At 41.4% G+C, this 17,445-nt stretch overlaps 1 protein-coding gene across 11 annotated transcripts in view; it reads right to left on the bottom strand.

Annotated features, from left to right (window-relative positions):
* Window positions 1-17,445, bottom strand: part of LOC109425970 (teneurin-m) — a 649,264-nt gene that overhangs the window by 48,573 nt on the left and 583,246 nt on the right. For all 11 annotated transcript variants that reach the window (XM_062856604.1, XM_062856606.1, XM_029876005.2 and 8 more), the window contains 4 exons: window positions 5,347-5,563; window positions 5,048-5,242; window positions 3,417-3,828; window positions 3,167-3,300 (listed from right to left, as the gene is read on the bottom strand). In XM_062856604.1, coding sequence (XP_062712588.1) covers window positions 3,167-3,300; window positions 3,417-3,828; window positions 5,048-5,242; window positions 5,347-5,563 — 958 coding nt within the window. The remainder of the gene's footprint in view (window positions 1-3,166; window positions 3,301-3,416; window positions 3,829-5,047; window positions 5,243-5,346; window positions 5,564-17,445) is intronic.

Below are 17,445 nucleotides of genomic sequence, written 5' to 3'. Positions count from 1 at the left end.
AAACTTGTCCTACGTCAAGCTTGCGGTTATGTCATAGACATTACCCACCCCTAGTTTTTTCTTTAAGTCTCTGAATGTCTTCTACGGATTCTGTGTCAAATTCTTAAAAAAAAAAATCAAACATGTTTTCAAAAAAATTTGACAGCGACAAACGAAAATTTGCTTACAATTCTACTAAGAACATCCTAGAAAAGTCAGGAATTTTATACCGAAATAAGCACAAAAAATCGACATTTGCATTCTGCCTAGCATTCTGCAGAGTTTTGAAGATGTTCCAGAAGAAAGTGAACCAAATACAGGGGATAGACAAAATGATCAGGACAGGCAAAATTTTCACTTTTCAAAAAATGTTTAATTAGCTGTAACTATTCGAAAAGTGCATCAAATATTCTCAAATTTTTACTGTAAGTTCTTCAACTAGTTGTGTATCAGTGGACAAAATTTGGAAAAGATCGGACAATTCTTCACGAAGTTATAAAGATTTTTGAAAATGGTAAAATTATCCGATAGCCAACTTTGAGCTGTTATATCTCCGGATTCAATTAACCGAATGTAATTAAATTTTGACCATTTATGACTTATATAATGAGCTACGAAAAACCATTGACTTAACTTAATATTCTTAACACGGAAGAAAATTATAACGATTAGATTATTTTTCTAATAAAACACCAAATTATCCAAAACATCAACATCGTTTCAAAATTCAAGATGCAAATTATAGTTCATTTAGTTTCCCTCTAATTGACTTATATATGAATGCGTTTTGAAGGAAAGTAACAACATAGCCGCCAATAAATTGAAAAATTAATGGGATGCATAATAAAAATAGACCAATTTAGTAAAAAATCGTGAAAAAAATTAAATCGCTATAACTTTAAAAATTTCAAGTTAAGTCAAATGTTTTCCAGAGTTCATTATATAAATCACGAATGGTCAAAATTTCATTGCAATCGGTTCATTGAATCCGGAGGTATAACAGCTCAAAGTTGGCTATCGGATAATTTTATCTTTTTTCAAAAATCTTTATAACTTCGTGAAGAATTGTCCGATCTTTTCCAAATTTTGTCCACTGATACACAACTAGTTGAAGAACTTACAGTCAAAATTTGAGAATATTCGATGCACTTTTCGAAAAGTTACAGCTAGTTGAACATTTTTTGTAAAGTGAAAATTTTACCTGTCCCGATCATTTTGTCTATCCCCTGTATAGGCAATTTATGGAAGTTATTTGAAATTTCCTAAAAACCTGAAGTCTTTCTAATGAAAACCACAGCATATCAAAATCATCTTGCGGTTGACAGTAATTTGACGTTCATATTGTGAAAATCAATTTAAAATATGTTTCTGGCACTTCTTATTTTTCTTTTTCTCATATTTTTCTTTATGATGTGGGATTTTATCGGGGCCCCTTAATTGTGGGGTCATGGCCCCCCTGGCCCGCTCCTTAATCCGGCTCTGTCTGTACCAATGTCATAAAAAATGTAGAAGAATGCAACAAAGACGAATAATAACGTATCAAATGATTCCCTTCAATTGGAGCCTAGATAAAAAATGAATTATTTAAATTATGGAAACTGTATTTAAAACTACAATTGACGACTAAAAGAGAGGTCATGTCGTGAAAATTGAGAATTTTGAAAACATAACCTCTTTTTTGAAGGCCAATTGTATCTTTATGCTAAGTATTTAAAGTTATGCCAAAGGTTTTTCATATCTCATTATATAAGTCATAAATGGTCAAAATTTAATTGCATTCGGCTCATTGAATCCGGAGATATAACAGCTCAAAGTTGGCTATCGCATAATTATACTTTTTTTCAAGAATCTTTATAACTTCATGGAGAATAGCCCGATCTTTTCCAAATTTAGATCACTGTTGATGAACTTACAGTGAAAATTTGAGAATAATGATACAATTTTCAAAAAGTTACAGCTAATTGAACATTTTATGAAAAGTGAAAATTTGACCTGTCCCGATCATTTTGTCTAACCCCTGTACCTTCGGAATGGTCTTGCTCAATACCAGTTTTTTAAGCACGTTAAAAATAAATAAATAAAAAGTCGATGAATTATTAAAATATTACATTTTTTTAATTTAATTAAAAATTGATTGATTGATTTGTCTTCATTTAAGAGACTTTCAGCCCTTGGCTGGTTCGTCTCTTCAATTAAAAATGGTAAAACCGGGAAAATTTTTGAAATGATGGAAAAAAAATTGGTAGAAAACCTGGAAATTCACAGCTTTAATTTGCTGGTACCTCATTAGAGCAAGTATCATTTGAATGACCAATTAGTCTTGTAGAGGTTTTAAGAACCGTCATAAAACCTAATACATTTTGTTTTGGTTTTATGATGGTTATAAGAACCTCTTCAAGTCAATTTGACTAAAAAATGCTGCTTGCGGATGTATTTAATATCTTCTTCGGAAAAATAGAAGAATTTTACCTTCACCTTTTGACCTTTTTAGATTTCTTTAGGTTGGTGAAGTTGAATGGAAACACATTTTTCTTAGAGCAATATGCAATTTACATTTTCGAAAATTTTGTTACTTTGTTGCACTTTTTTTTGAAATTTACCGCAGCACATCATCTCTAAGATTTATCTAGTCGTTTTTTTGTATCGTTCAGGAATTCTATAAGTGTATTCTGCACGATTTTAAACAACAAGAATGCGGTGAATTGGTCTTTCAACGACTTCTGCAGATAATATTTCGGACATTCAAAAAGAGATACCAAGTTTTTCCAAAATTTCAGTACATTAAAAAAGGGATTAAACTTCATTCTTCTGAGATTATGATTGTCGAACATTTCTCAAGTAATTTTACCTGGAATTTAACCAGAATATTATACAGAAAATCTATCAGAAAGTTATCAACAACTTTTGCTAGACAAAAAAAATCCACAAGGAATTTTTCATGATTTTCGCCAAAATTTCGCAGAAAATTCATACAAGAAATGATCAAGGAGTCAAGGAGATCTAATAGTTTAACAAGAATGGGATTTAGCCTAATTTAATAGATTTCTGATGGTTTGAACCTGGAATTGGAAATCAAAAAGCAAGGAGTTCAGTTTTCGTAGAAGAGTAGACACCCTGTTGATGCATTGGATTGCATGTGATTCGACTGAAAAGGCAATTCAAAACGCTTAAAAACCACGCTACCTACCTCTGTCATTGTCCTTGTTATCGCCACAGTTCTGTTCCAACGGCATCGAGCAATCCGGACCATCCCAGCCTTCATAGCAACGGCATTCCCACATCAGCTCACCACTTACGTGACACTGGCCATGTTGAGAGCAACTAGAATAAAAAATATAAAAATATTCACCGTTAAATATCATACATTCCGGTGCCGCCCTGCCTAAACGTCCGCGCCCAATCAACAAAAAACAAACTGTCCCAACTAATAATCTTACCCATTCGGACATCCCTCCAAGGTGCAGTGCTTGCCATTCCACCCGGTTACGCACAGGCACGTTCCGTTCTTACACTGGCCGTGCTCGTTACAGCGCGGATCGCACAGTTTACTGTTGCAGAACTCGCCGCCCCAGCCGACATCGCAAGCGCAGCTGTCGCCCACGCACCGCCCATGCTGGCCGCAGTTCAGATCGCACAGCTCCTGCGAACAGTCCTCGCCGCTCCACTTGGGCTCGCAGGTGCACGTCTGGCTGTCCAGATCGAACGCCCCGTGGCCGGAACAGTCCGGTAGGCATTGCAGCGCGTCCTGGTCCATGGTGGCACAGTCCGGCCCCTTCCAGCCTTTCTTGCAAATGCACGTTCCCTCGGCACAGAATCCATGCCCCGAGCAGGTCGGATGCGGACAGTCCACTGGGTTGTGGGAGGAAGAAAAAAAGAACAATAGTACAATCGTTAGTGACCGTTGTCGTGGTTCCTGGCCGGGTTGCATAACTATAGGGTTGTGTGTTAGAGGTTAGGTTAGGTCAGTACTAGGCGGTGTGGTGTGCCTTTCCTCGTAATCAAATTACTCTGTCTCCATGGAAAGTATATGGGTTGGGTGTGTGTGCCTGCGTTTGTGTGAATGTGAGATGACAATGGAGTGTACAAAGCGCCCAGCGCCAACAACGTGTGCTGCAATGTTAATCCCCCCTTTGGATGGCGGCGGCGGGGTATCAGCGTTGGACTATGAAAAACTGCAACCCCAACCACCACCAGGGAGATAGCGAGAATGGCAGAGACCAAGTGGGAAAAATAGTTGTCAGAAGGATGAAAAACGAGGCTCAGAATCGAGAAGAAAATAAATAATAAATGTCTGAAAGTAGAGAAACTTGCTTGTTATGTATTATAAAAAAAAACTTGAGTAGTGAAAAACCGCAGTGCTCTCTCATTGCTCCTAGTTTGTAATTAATTTAAATTATTTATATCACATCTTGTTCACTTCTCGTTTTCACATGGCCTCTCACGACTCCCAACAAGACCGGGAACGTCCTGCCTGACACAGAGGCAGAGAGCACCGCTGGCAGTTAAACTATCGCGTTCCCGTTGGAGATACGTACACGTAACATAAAAAAAGTAAAACTAGAGAAGATAAGTACGCCCCCAGTCCCAGCGCCCTGAATGGTGGTTTGGTTTTAAACTGCAATTTTCTCAAATTAAAAATGCAAACCCCCTTGTCACAACTCGGAAACGGGAAGGAACGGAGTAATGTGCGCTCTTTTGGGGGAAACATGGACAAACATAGGTCTGTTTATGATGCTCATGTGTTATTTGGCTAAGCTAGGACCTAATTTGCGGCAAAAAGCCCAAACCGGCATTCCACCGTGTGATCAACACGAATTTCAAACAAACTGATTAATATCGAGCCCTGATGAAGATCCTCACCACAGGAACGAAACGTTGGCGATAATCTAAAATAATCAACGCTTTTCTGTGACTGAAAGGCGAAAAACACCAAGTCTTTCCACGAATGTTGTCATTTTTATGAGTTTGTAACACATTGCATTAAAGGTTAAGTACTCAAGTATACCCAAAAACAGCGCATTTTACCCCAATTCCCCATCCACACATTTTCAAAACTTTGTTGAGCTACCTTCTTCGCAGTATTTTCCCTTGTATCCTCGCACGCACGAGCACTTTCCACTGACGCAGTGCCCGTGGCCATTGCAGTCCGGAACCTCGCACTCGTCATGCCGCAGCGAGCACTCCTTGCCCTTCCAGCCGGGATTGCACTGGCACTCGCCGTTGATGTATTCGCCGCGTTGCGAACAGAGCACCGGACATACACCTGCAACGGGAAAGGCGGAGAAAAAGAAGAAGATATGCACTCAATATTGTTAGGCGCGCGCCCCATCAACGTCAGTCGTAGTAGCAGTAGGCTGGCCAACTTACTTTCGCTGCAGTCATCGCCTCCGTAGCCGGGATTGCACTGGCAGTGCCCCAGTAGGCACTGACCATTGCCGGAGCAACCGTTCGGGCAGTTTTGGGTCATGTCTTCCGCAACGAGGGCATAGAACGTTATCTCCTGGGCGTCGCCGTCGTCGTTGTAGATCGACAGGAACCAGTGGCCGGGCTCCATGTAGCGGGTCACTTCGCGGCGCATAGAGGGCTGAAATTGGGGAGGGCGGGGTGAAGAAAACGGAATTTAGGTTAGTGGCCAAAGGCGAAAATCGATACGACACCCTAAGGAACCGAGATTGGTGTTTGTGATAGTCAGGTGAACTAGCTAGGCGGAATGACCTGAACGATTCAAAAACGGTCAATTGGCAAGTGTTCCTTCCTGTAACATCTTAGATACCAATTAGCCTTGAAGAGGTTCCAAAATCTGTGATAAAACCATCTTTTTTTAGTATTCTTGTTTTACTACTATCTCGATTTAGTTTTATGATGGTTTTAATGACCTCTGGTACTCAATTTGACTTAAAAATGTTACTTGATTGGGTTAGACAACTAATCCGGGAAGTAGGCTTCGTCCCACAGATGAGGATAGGAAAAGTTCCGTAATTGATCTAGTTTTTCGAAAACATGTAAATGCCAACCTGTAAAGTGATGTGTTAGGCGGTGAAAATAACTACAAATTTACAAGGATCTGGCCTTGCATAAATACACAAGTGAGGTACACGTCGCTGGTTAGTCTCCACTAGTCGTCATTTTAAACGAGTTGGGGATTTATGTTTTCCCTTTCGCGTGTAGCTGTTAACCGGTGAACACACAATATGTAGCATGGTCGATAAACCCTGCCATTCGCAAATGCAAAGGAATTCCGCCTCCTTGCGGAGAAATCCTAGGGCCAACGTTTATCTTGATGCTCCTGGCACACACCTTTTCTGTGTACCATCGTGCACATTTGGATCCGAACTCGTTCATGAGAAATTCAGAGCAAAAATCGTTACTAATAATATCCCAAGTAACATTTTTTAGTTAAATATACTAGAAGAGGTTCTTAAAACTAGCATAAAACCAAAATAAATGATATAAGGTTTTATGACGGTTTTTAAAGCCCCTACAAGGCTAATCAGCTATCAAACTTGCTGTGTTCTTGGGTTTTCGAAATTCTGAGTAGCTTAATTCTCAGAAATTTGGCAATAGTTGGATTTTATTGAAATTGAGTGCGTACACCCCGCTTGCCTTTTCCACAAATGTGGTTTCAATGTGCAGCACCTACAAACTATCAAGATGAAAATTGTAATTTTTCGCTTCGGTTGGTAAACATACAGCCTAAAGGCAATGGAAATTCTCTCCTCCCCCTTACCCCACCTGTTTATCACACAAAATCAATCAAAAAAGAAATGAATGAATTACACAACTCCGCAAAACACGTGTGTGCGTTGATCTTCTTCCGGCAGCCAGCCGACTTCCTTTCATCGCAGCTTCTCTTTCCCCATATTTTGAATCCCTAATTAATCGGAGCAATATCCTTAAGCCAAATGGGAACGAGAACCGATCAACCAACCCACTGCCACTGACTGTTTTATACTAGTCAGCAGTGCCGGAATCTGGGAACGAGGAGCGGTGGTGGTGGTGCTGCTATCGACCGACATTTATATGACGTGCAGGCAGACACTAGAGGCAGCAGAGGCATCATCATCATCGAATCGTTTTAGGATAGGTACCTAGTACCTACATATGTACGTGCAGGCGTAAATCCTCCTCGGAGATGGATGGATGCAGAAGGAGGAGGGTGCTGCATAAATTCGTGCCTGTCGCGGCGAGGAGGAGGGGAAGCCGCCAGACGATTCAAGGAAGCTGCATCCCGAGAATCGACTATGGTCCGTCCGGATGATGAGGATGAGTACGCTCTAGAAAGGGGTTAAGAGGTAAGGGCTTCTCGGAGAGAAGTAGGTACGTAGACACCTTCCACCGGTATGTGGGAGCAGGGAAATCAATTTGTGGTGCCTGGAAGGATTTTCAAGCCGTCAGATGAGAGGTGTTGGCTCGGATTGGTGAGAATTTGAGGTATTAGTGAGGGGTTTTTGCGATGAACGGTCTGTTCGGTGGCAGTGGAAGAATATGGAGCGATGAAAGGACTGCTGATTGAGGGATGATTGAGATGTCGTGTAACGCATCGATTTTGTTTATTTCTGTGTATAGATTATGACTTTCTTTTTTACTGATAAGGTTAAGTTAATGAGTTTGTGTCTCACGCAAATAAATAATTGTGAAAATTATCAAAATGAAAAAAAAAAAAAAAATGCCCACTTCTCGTATCAGTTTATGGCGAAATTTCTGGAGTCGGCGAGCTCTTGCACCAACATTCTTTAAGGACATTTTATTTAAAAAAAATCCGTAGACAAAGTGCTACGCGAAGCTTGCATTGATTTCTAGTGGCATTCTCAAACAATACTTTTAGAGGGATTCTGGTAGAAAAATTTAGGCGAAACTCATTAATCCAGTTGGGAAGTTTCACCAAGAACAAGAAGACTAGGAGCATTGGCAGGCTTTGGAAGAAATTTAAAAAAAAAATAAAAATATGGATTTTATATCTTTTAATGGCTTTTAAACGCTTTCCGTCAAACGGAAAATTCTCCACTGGGCCACTGGGTGTTATGTGTGTTGTCAGTTGTCTAAAGTTAGTGCTTGTTTAGTCTGTACAACCTCTGGTTGAAGACGGTGTAGTGTCTTTTTTAACATTTTTAAGTCAAATAGACTGGGGGAAGTTCTTAGAACCATCACAAAATCAGAATAAAAGGAAAAGCTTTTATGACGGTTCACAATGCCTCTACAAGACTAATAAGTCATCACAATGTTATTAGGGATTAACACTATGATGATATTTGTTTGGTTAGGCCGATGCAAATATTACAAATACAAAAATTAATAAAGAACAAAAAAGTAAGAAAAAAACTATTGAAAAATTTAAAATTATATTTACTTAATATTTTTTATATTGAAAATGGAGTCATGAGCGTGTTTTTTCTCACCTTTTGGGGTTTCTGAAAGGGGTGGGGGTGATATAAAACAAATTAAATATTTGCATCAGCCTTATAATAATAATAATAATCAAAATAATTATTTTGTGGGAACTACCCGAACTCTAGAAAACTAATTTCAGCTAAAGCTTGTAGGCATCTATTTATTTGGTAATTTTTGCCATGTATTTTCAGAACTGGTCCACTATGCATCACCCAAAACCGACAAAAACGAAACTATAATTTACATTCGGCTCTGGAGTAAGGGAGTTCGCTGTAGCCATAAAGGTATCAATAGTGTCTTTCCTTAATCAATGCTTTATGCCATCGTTTCCCAAACTTGGCTTTCGCGCCTTCCCAGTCTGTCGTCACCCCGCTTTTCGTAGGTGACAATAAAAGCGTGCCCGCAAGCGATTTGGGGGCTCGAAAAATGGCAGATTGGGAAGCTATGGTCTATATAATCATAAATATCATAGTTCTAATCCTAGGTAAGAGACCCTATACACATGGACAAATTTTCGGCATAGTAAGTGAACATTGATTCAAGATTGTCATGATTAACATTTTGTTGGCTTGTTTGGCCAAATATGTGTAATGTTTAAAGGGGCTTCAAGGCCCATTACTAGTAAGTACAGGTGTTTTGGGATAACTTTCCATCATATTCAAACTTTCCTGAATGTATTTGCTACCAGAGATGTACTCTTGAAGAAATCCATGAAAAAAATTGAGCACTTCTGGAAGTACTCTAGAAATAATATTAAAATCAGAAATTTCATGATCCAATAGTGTGTTTCATAACGTAAGCCAACCAAAAGTTTTCTAAACTTTTTCTAGGTGATAAAATACTTCTGAAAAAAAAAACCCGTAAAGACGCCCTTCTTTTGGTAGAAATGCAAAATCTTTTTCGTTTTGAATATTTTATCCTGGATTTGTTAAAATTGTCATTCCAGAACTATTCTAAGGTCTCAAAAGTACTCCAAAGTTTGTGTCACAAATCCAGCATACTAAACCAAATTTAATACACATTGAATGATCGCAGGCGGGGGTGGAAGCTCAGGTAAAATATTATCTCCTGGGCGCCCATTAAAAACACCACCCCCGGCGAAGACTGGCGCTCGAGCCTAGCTATTTAGCACTGTAGTTGGAGGAAATGCCAATGCAGAACCCGTAGCTTCCGGGAAGGTAAGCCCAGCTCCCTGGGTTAGTGGGTTGGTGTCAGGCCCTGCGAGCCAGCCGTAAAAAAACACTAGCACCGGAAAATCAACAAGAGAAGAATGCGAACCGATACCAATGGCGACGACCACAGCGACGAAAAGGGACTTGCGATTGGAAGCTCGGTACGTGGAACTGCAGATCTCTCAACTTCATCGGGAGCACCCGCATACTCGCCGATATACTGAAGGACCGCGGGTTCGGAATCGTAGCGCTGCAGGAGGTGTGTTGGACAGGATCTATGGTGCGAACGTTTAGAGGTAATCATACCATCTACCAGAGTTGCGGCAACACACGTGAGCTGGGAACAGCTTTTATAGTGATGGGCGACATGCAGAGGCGCGTGATCGGTTGGTGGCCGATCGACGAAAGAATGTGCAGGCTGAGGATCAAGGGCCGATTCTTCAACATTAGCATAATAAACGTGCACAGCCCTCACTCCGGAAGCACTGATGATGACAAAGACGCATTTTACGCGCAGCTCGAACGCTCAGGTAGGCCAGGAGGAGGAATTCAGACCGACGATTGGAAAGTTCAGCGCCCACCAGCTGACGAACGAAAATGGCCTACGCCTCATCGATTTCGCCGCCTCCAAGAACATGGTCATTCGTAGCACCTTCTTCCAGCACAGCCTCCCGTATCGTTACACCTGGAGATCACCACAACAAACGGAATCGCAAATCGACCACGTTCTGATTGATGGACGGCACTTCTCCGACATTATCGACGTCAGGACCTATCGTGGCGCTAATATCGACTCCGATCACTACCTGGTGATGGTTAAACTGCGCCCAAAACTCTCCGTTATTAACAACGTACATTACCGGCGGCCGCCCCGGTACGATCTAGAGCGACTGAAGCAACCGGATGTCGCCACCGCATACGCGCAGAATCTCGAGGCAGCGTTGCCGGACGAGGGTGTGCTCGATGTGCTCTAGAGGACTGCTGGAGTACAGTGAAAGCAGCCATCAACAACGCAGCCGAGAGCACTATCGGGTACGTAGAACGGAGTCGACGAAACGATTGGTTCGACGAGGAGTGCAGAGCGGTTCTGGAGGAGAAGGATGCAGCGCGGGCGGTAATGCTGCAGCATGGAATCCGACAGAATGTGGAGCGATACAGACAGAAGCGGAAGCAGCAGACCCGTCTCTTCCGGGAGAAAAAGCGCCGCCTGGAAGAAGCGGAGTGCGAGGAAATGGAACTGCTGTGCCGTTCACAGGAAACACGCAAGTTCTTCCAGAAGCTCAACGCATCCCGCAAAGGCTACGTACCGCAAGCCGAAATATGCAGGGATAAGGAAGGGAGCCTCCTGACGGACAAACGTGAGGTGATCGAAAGGTGGAAGCAGCACTTCGACGAGCACCTGAATGGCGAAGAGAATGTAGGCACGGAGGACCAAGGCAGCGGAGGAAATGACTATGTTGGTGCAGCAGAGGACGTGAACGAACCAACTCCCACGCTGAGGGAAGTTAAGGATGCCATCCACCAGCTCAAAAACAACAGCTCATCAAGATGGGCCCGGAAAAGTTGGCCACCTGTCTGCACCAGTTAGTAGTCAAGATCTGGGAAACCGAACAGCTACCGGAGGAGTGGAAGGAAGGGATAATCTGTCCCATCCACAAGAAAGGCGACAAGTTAATGTGTGAGAACTTTCGAGCGATCACCGTTTTGAATGCCGCCTACAAAGTGCTATCCCAGATCATCTTCCGTCGTCTTTCACCTAAAGTAAATGAGTTCGTGGGAAGTTACCAAGCCGGTTTCATCGACGGCCGGTCGACAACGGACCAGATCTTCACCGTACGGCAAATCCTCCAGAAATGCCGTGAATACCAGGTCCCAACGCATCACCTGTTCATCGACTTCAAAGCGGCATACGACAGTATCGACCGCACAGAGCTATGGAAAATTATGGACGAGAACAGCTTTCCCGGGAAGCTGACTAGACTGATAAGAGCAACGATGGACGGTGTGCAGAACAGCGTAAGGATTTCGGGTGAGCTATCCAGTTCATTTGAATCTCGACGGGGACTACGACAAGGTGATGGACTTTCCTGCCTACTATTCAACATCGCCCTGGAAGGTGTTATGCGACGAGCCGAGCTCAACAGCCGGGGTACGATCTTCACGAAATCCAGCCAATTTGTCTGTTTTGCGGATGACATGGATATTATTGCCAGAACATTTGGAACGGTGGCAGAACTGTACACCCGCCTGAAACGTGAAGCAGCAAAGGTCGGACTGGTGGTGAATGCGGCTAAGACAAAGTACATGCTGGTAGGTGGGACTGAGCGAGACAGGACAAGCCTTGGCAGCAATGTTACGATAGACGGGGATACTTTCGAGGTGGTAGAAGAATTCGTCTACCTCGGTTCCTTGCTAACGGCGGACAATAACGTGAGCCGTGAAATACGAAGGCGCATCATCAGTGGAAGTCGTGCCTACTATGGGCTCCAGAAGAAACTGCGGTCAAAAAAGATTCACCCCCGCACCAAATGTACCATGTACAAGACGTTAATAAGACCGGTGGTTCTCTACGGACACGAGACATGGACGATGCTCGAGGAGGACCTGCAAGCACTCGGAGTTTTCGAGCGACGGGTGCTAAGGACGATCTTCGGCGGTGTGCAGGAGAACGGTGTGTGGCGGAGAAAGATGAACCACGAGCTCGCTGCACTTTACGGCGAACCCAGCATCCAGAAGGTGGCCAAAGCCGGAAGGATACGGTGGGCAGGGCATGTTGCAAGAATGCCGGACAACAACCCTGCAAAGTTGGTGTTTGCTAACCATCCGGTTGGTACAAGAAGGCGTGGAGCGCAGAGAGCACGATGGGCGGACCAGGTGGAGCGTGATCTGGCGAGTGTTGGGCGTGACCGAGGATGGAGAGCTGCAGCTGCAAATCGAGTATTATGGCGGCAAATTGTTGATTCAGTATTATCATGAATTTGATGTGAACTAAATAAATGAAAATGAATGATCGCAGGACATAGTCTGCACCGCTGGAAAACTCATGGTACATAACTTGGGTGATCTACAGAATCTACAACCATTTATATACACTTTGTTCAAGAAATTTAGTCACGTCGATGACCATTATGCTTCGCAATATTACGAGGAATTCGATACTGTGAAAATTGAAACATTCCTAACTAAATGTTGTTGTGGCTCCTTTTCTACATTTTTTTCTGCAAAGTATAAAAACTAAGTTATCGTTTGACCTTTTGGCGCTATTTGTAGGTTCTCTCATTGTTTGTGCAGAAACAGTGTTCCTTAGGTAGTGCCATAATAAGTACAGACACCTTATCATAAATTCTTGTCACTCTTACTAAAATTTATTGTTCAAACATTCCAACGTTATTCGGAATTTATTAAGAAATGTACATGGTCGCCATAAAATTTAAAAAAAGTTAATACCTCTGAGATTAATTTATTCGCAGTGCTTGAAAAGTGAAGCGTTTTTTCCCGAACGAAGCACAATTTGTTCCCTCTTTGAACGGCGCTTCTCCTGCCCAAAAGCGGTAGAGATATACTTTCAATGACTAACATGCCTCTGTGAGAGTGAGAGCAGGAGCAATAAAATTATAACTGAGAGTGAGAAACAATGGTTCAGCGGTGTGTGGCTCTCTGAATCATTCTCTTCGCCGATGTGTACGGCAAAGAATATACTTGGTTTTTATCCCGTTATTACAGTGAAAATGATATAAACTTAAATAAGGGCCATGCACAAATTAGGTCACGCTTTTACGGGGGAAGGGGAGGGGGTTTGTAAAACGTGACGAGCCATACAAAAATGATGAGGAGGGAGGTTTGAAAAAGGTCGATTTTGCGTGGCATAATTTGTGTATCATCCCTAAAATCGATAATGATAGTCAGGCATAATTCTAGAATAGGTAAGTCCATCGATCGAGTTAGTGGAAATAATTCAGGATAACTTTCTAACAGATCTGAACATTTATGAATGCATTTATTATCAGGGATGAACTGGTCATGAAAGATCTTCTGAAAAAGTTTTTGGTAAAATTAATATCTGGAGAAATCCTTTGAGGAATCCTCAGAGAAATCCGTAGAGGAATAATTGGAAAATTCTTCTTCTTCTTCTTCCCGCCGGCTCGACGTTACAACTGAAACTTGGTCTGCGTCTCTTCAACTTAGTGTTCTCTGAACACTTCCACAGTTATCAATTGAAGGGCTTTCTGTGTCTGCCATTGCATGAATTTGTATATTGTGAGGAAAGCACAATGATACAAAATGCTCAAGGAGCCGAGAAAAATTTCCCGACTGGAACGGGAATCGAACCCGGCGATCCATAGCCTTACCACTAGGCTAACTGGAGACTCCTAACAGTGGAGACCAATTGGAGAATTCTCAAGAGAAATTTCCTGAGGAATTCCTTTTGAAATCCCAAACGGAATAACTGGATCATCATTGGTGGAATTCCTGGAAGCATTTATATGGAATGTTCCCGGGAAAATCGCAGGAGTTCCTTGAGGATTTTCAGCAGAGATCGATTGATGAACCCCTACAGGAGGAAACCCGGCCAAAATTTCCAAAGGAATCCCTGCAGAAACTCTGAAACAAATCTCAGCAAGAATTTCTATACACAACATATAAGAACTTTTTAGATGAATCCCAGGAGGATTCTCAGCAAGAACTGCTTGACGAATCACTGTATGATTTTTTGAAGGAATCCCTGCACGAATTTCAATAGGAAATATTGAATAAATTCCTAGAGAAATCTCTGCAGGAATTTGTGAATGAATCTTAGTTGGAATTTCTGGATGAATCCCAGCAATAAAGCCTGCAGGCATTTTTGGAGGAATACCATCAGAATTTCTGAAGGATTCTCAGCAGGAATGTTTGGAGGATTTTTGCATGAAATTCTGAAGAGTTTTGGAGGAATTTCTGGAGAAAACTGTAAGTAGTCCATTGAAATTTCATAGAGGAATCTCAGCAAAACTCCTGGATAGATTTCTGCATGGATTCTTAAAGGTATCCTTTGAAGAATTCCTGCGTGAAACTTTATAGAAAAATCTGGAGGAATCCTCTGAGGATATTCTGGATGTATTCCTGAGAATGTTCCCGAAGGAATATATGAGGAAACTCATCTCGGAGAGTTGTTGAAGGAATCCGTGAGGAAATTCATGGAGGAATTTCTTGGGGAATTCCCAGAGGGTACTCCTGTGGAATTTCTCAAAAGATTCTAGAGGGATTCCTGGCGGAATCCCGACATAAAATGCTTAAGGATTCCCATCAGGAATGCTTAGACCCAGACAACCAGTAATCGTATAACATGTTGCATAAGATGATAATGTGGAGGCCATATGCGTGCATGCCTATATTTAGGCGTATGTAAAATGTACGCATATCGCCTCCACTTTAACATCTTATGCAACATCTTATACGATCACTGGTTGACTGGGGAGAAATCCTGGAAGGAAATCCTGAAGGAATCCCAGCAGTTATTCTTACAGTTACAGGAATCACAGTAGAAATTTCTAGAGGAATACTAAGAGGCAAAAAACGCAAATATTGCATTTTCACTAACCAATCGACATCAATCACAGCAATAGACATCGTTCGATGTTACAAAGGTAATTAAAGTAACGAAGAACAACAATCTAGTAGTAATCTCATTCGTTACACAAAGAAAGCGACGCGAGACAGGATACATCACTTATAGTTGTTTCAACAAATTGAAAGGGTTTCAATTTACCTTTAACCCTATTATTTTTTTGTATGAACTATAAGTGTTGTGTTCTGTCTCGCGTCACGTTTTTTTTGTGTTTTGTCGAGGTTTTTACATTAGCACAAACCCCTAGAAATTGAAGTAATCTGATATGCTGTTTGCTTGAAAAGTTGGTCAACATTTTTGAGCGTACGAATATTGAATCGACCTGCAATATCTGGATTACAATGAATCATATCTTTGTTTTGTACCAAAATCTTTATACAACAATAAACTGTGTCTGGATCGGAGTTCCGTTTAATTCAGTGTTTCTCAAGATATGGGTCGCGACCCACTGTTGGTAGACTGATTTCAAGAAATGGAATTACTCCTTTTTTTGTTAAAATCTTCTGAATAACGAGTCCTTGTTCGAAGTGTATTTTATCAACTGCCTGCATTCCAAAATGCATTCTTGAAGTATGAGATGTATGAGATTTTGTTATAGTTTTGAATTTCCCACATGTTGTTGCTCAATTGAAAACTGCAAATTTTCCAAAATTAAAAAAGCACTTTTCCTAAAATGATAAACAAATCGAAAAAATTAGAAATGCACTTTTGTTTTTGTATTGGCAATTGGACATCCTCGATTTTTTCGGTTTTTTATCATTCTAGAGAAAAGTGCTTTTTCAGTATTAGAAAATATTAGTTTTCTAATTCAGTCTTGAAAAACCAAGTTCATGTTGTTGCTCATATTTTGCATTTTCGATTACATTTATAAAGGATTAGGTTGCTGTAATTCTTAGATGGCGTCATGTTACCGTGAGTTCATGTTTTGGTTCATGTCTGAGTCGTCTGCTATACAACAGTTAAGCAAAATAATTTTGATTACCCAAGTAACATTTCGATGATCAATTAGTCTTGTAGAGGTTTTGAGAACCGTCATTAGACCTTATACCTTTTATTTTGGTTTTATGATGGTTCTAAGATCCTCTTCTAGTCTATTTGACTAAAAATGTTACTTGGGTAGCTGGCAAATGAAAATTAAGTGGGTTTCAGTGGGAAGTCGAAACATGGATGAAAATCCCAATATTAGATTAAATCGCACTTGGGGTCGGTCAAAACTTTTGTTGACATTTTCCTCTATGGCTTGCTATGAAATACCAGGGGTCTCCATCTAACTATTCACGGCAGCATTAGAATGTGAAGGAGGCGCGTGGTAGTTAACGTGTTGATGACATTGTAATGAGTGTTCATTAAATGTTCGCTTAAATTTCTTCAAATTACATGGTCATTCCCCAAATTTGGAAAATCATCACTTTCCACTTTTCTTTGTTGACTACATACACTACCCGTCATAAGTATAGACTCACAAACACTATTGCAACAATATTGCATCACCTTGACTCACCTCGATATATCTTAAACCATAACACCTTTTAACCTTTTAACGGCTGTTCGGGCCCGTATGAAGTTGATCACCAATATCAACTTCTTTTCCCGATCAGCCTAGATAGCTGTGTAGTGTCGGTAGCGGTTAGTTCAACTGGCTAAGAATAGCACTACGGACCGCCTGTTCCAGTGGTAGGAATCCACTAATCAGGTGACCCCTAATTCATGGTGTTATGCGGCTTTATGCTTACCGTGCCTAGGAATGAATGGCTAGGGGGGTCTAATAAAAACCTAACCGCAAACGGAGCCTGTGGAGTACCAGGGCACCCTCCACAGTATTTGCCCTTACTGTGCTAACCGGAGCAATAGCGCGGTGGACCTTGTGTTTCTCCGAGACAATCAGCTGCCCTTCTTCAATCTCATACTTGAGGCTGAATAAGGGCGGGATTATGAAGATGTTATTAATTAGTTTAGATTTTCACCTATATGGTTTCGCATTATGCGTTTTACACAGTGTATTCTGTGCATCCTCGCCTTTGGCGCACTCAATTCGATACCGATCTGGCTTTATTGTTGCTGTTCTTTTTTGTGCTGTGATTGTTAAGAGTTTAATCTTGCCTAGTTTGGGTAGTGGCTACGGTTAGGATAGCTCAGATCAATCTTCAGCACAAAAGAACAGCAACGATCAATCTTTGTAGACTTATGCAAAATGGTACAGCCCAAGTGGCGTTAGTCCAAGAACCTTACTTTCGTAAGGGGAATTTCTATTTAGGAAACCTTGTGAATCCGGTGTTTGCTACTTTCAGTAAAAATGAAATG

Source organism: Aedes albopictus, chromosome 3 (genome assembly GCF_035046485.1).
Source record: "Aedes albopictus strain Foshan chromosome 3, AalbF5, whole genome shotgun sequence".
Lineage (NCBI taxonomy): Eukaryota > Metazoa > Arthropoda > Insecta > Diptera > Culicidae > Aedes > Aedes albopictus.
Note: the sequence above shows the minus strand (reverse complement) of the source record. Positions and strands in the feature narration are given on the sequence as shown.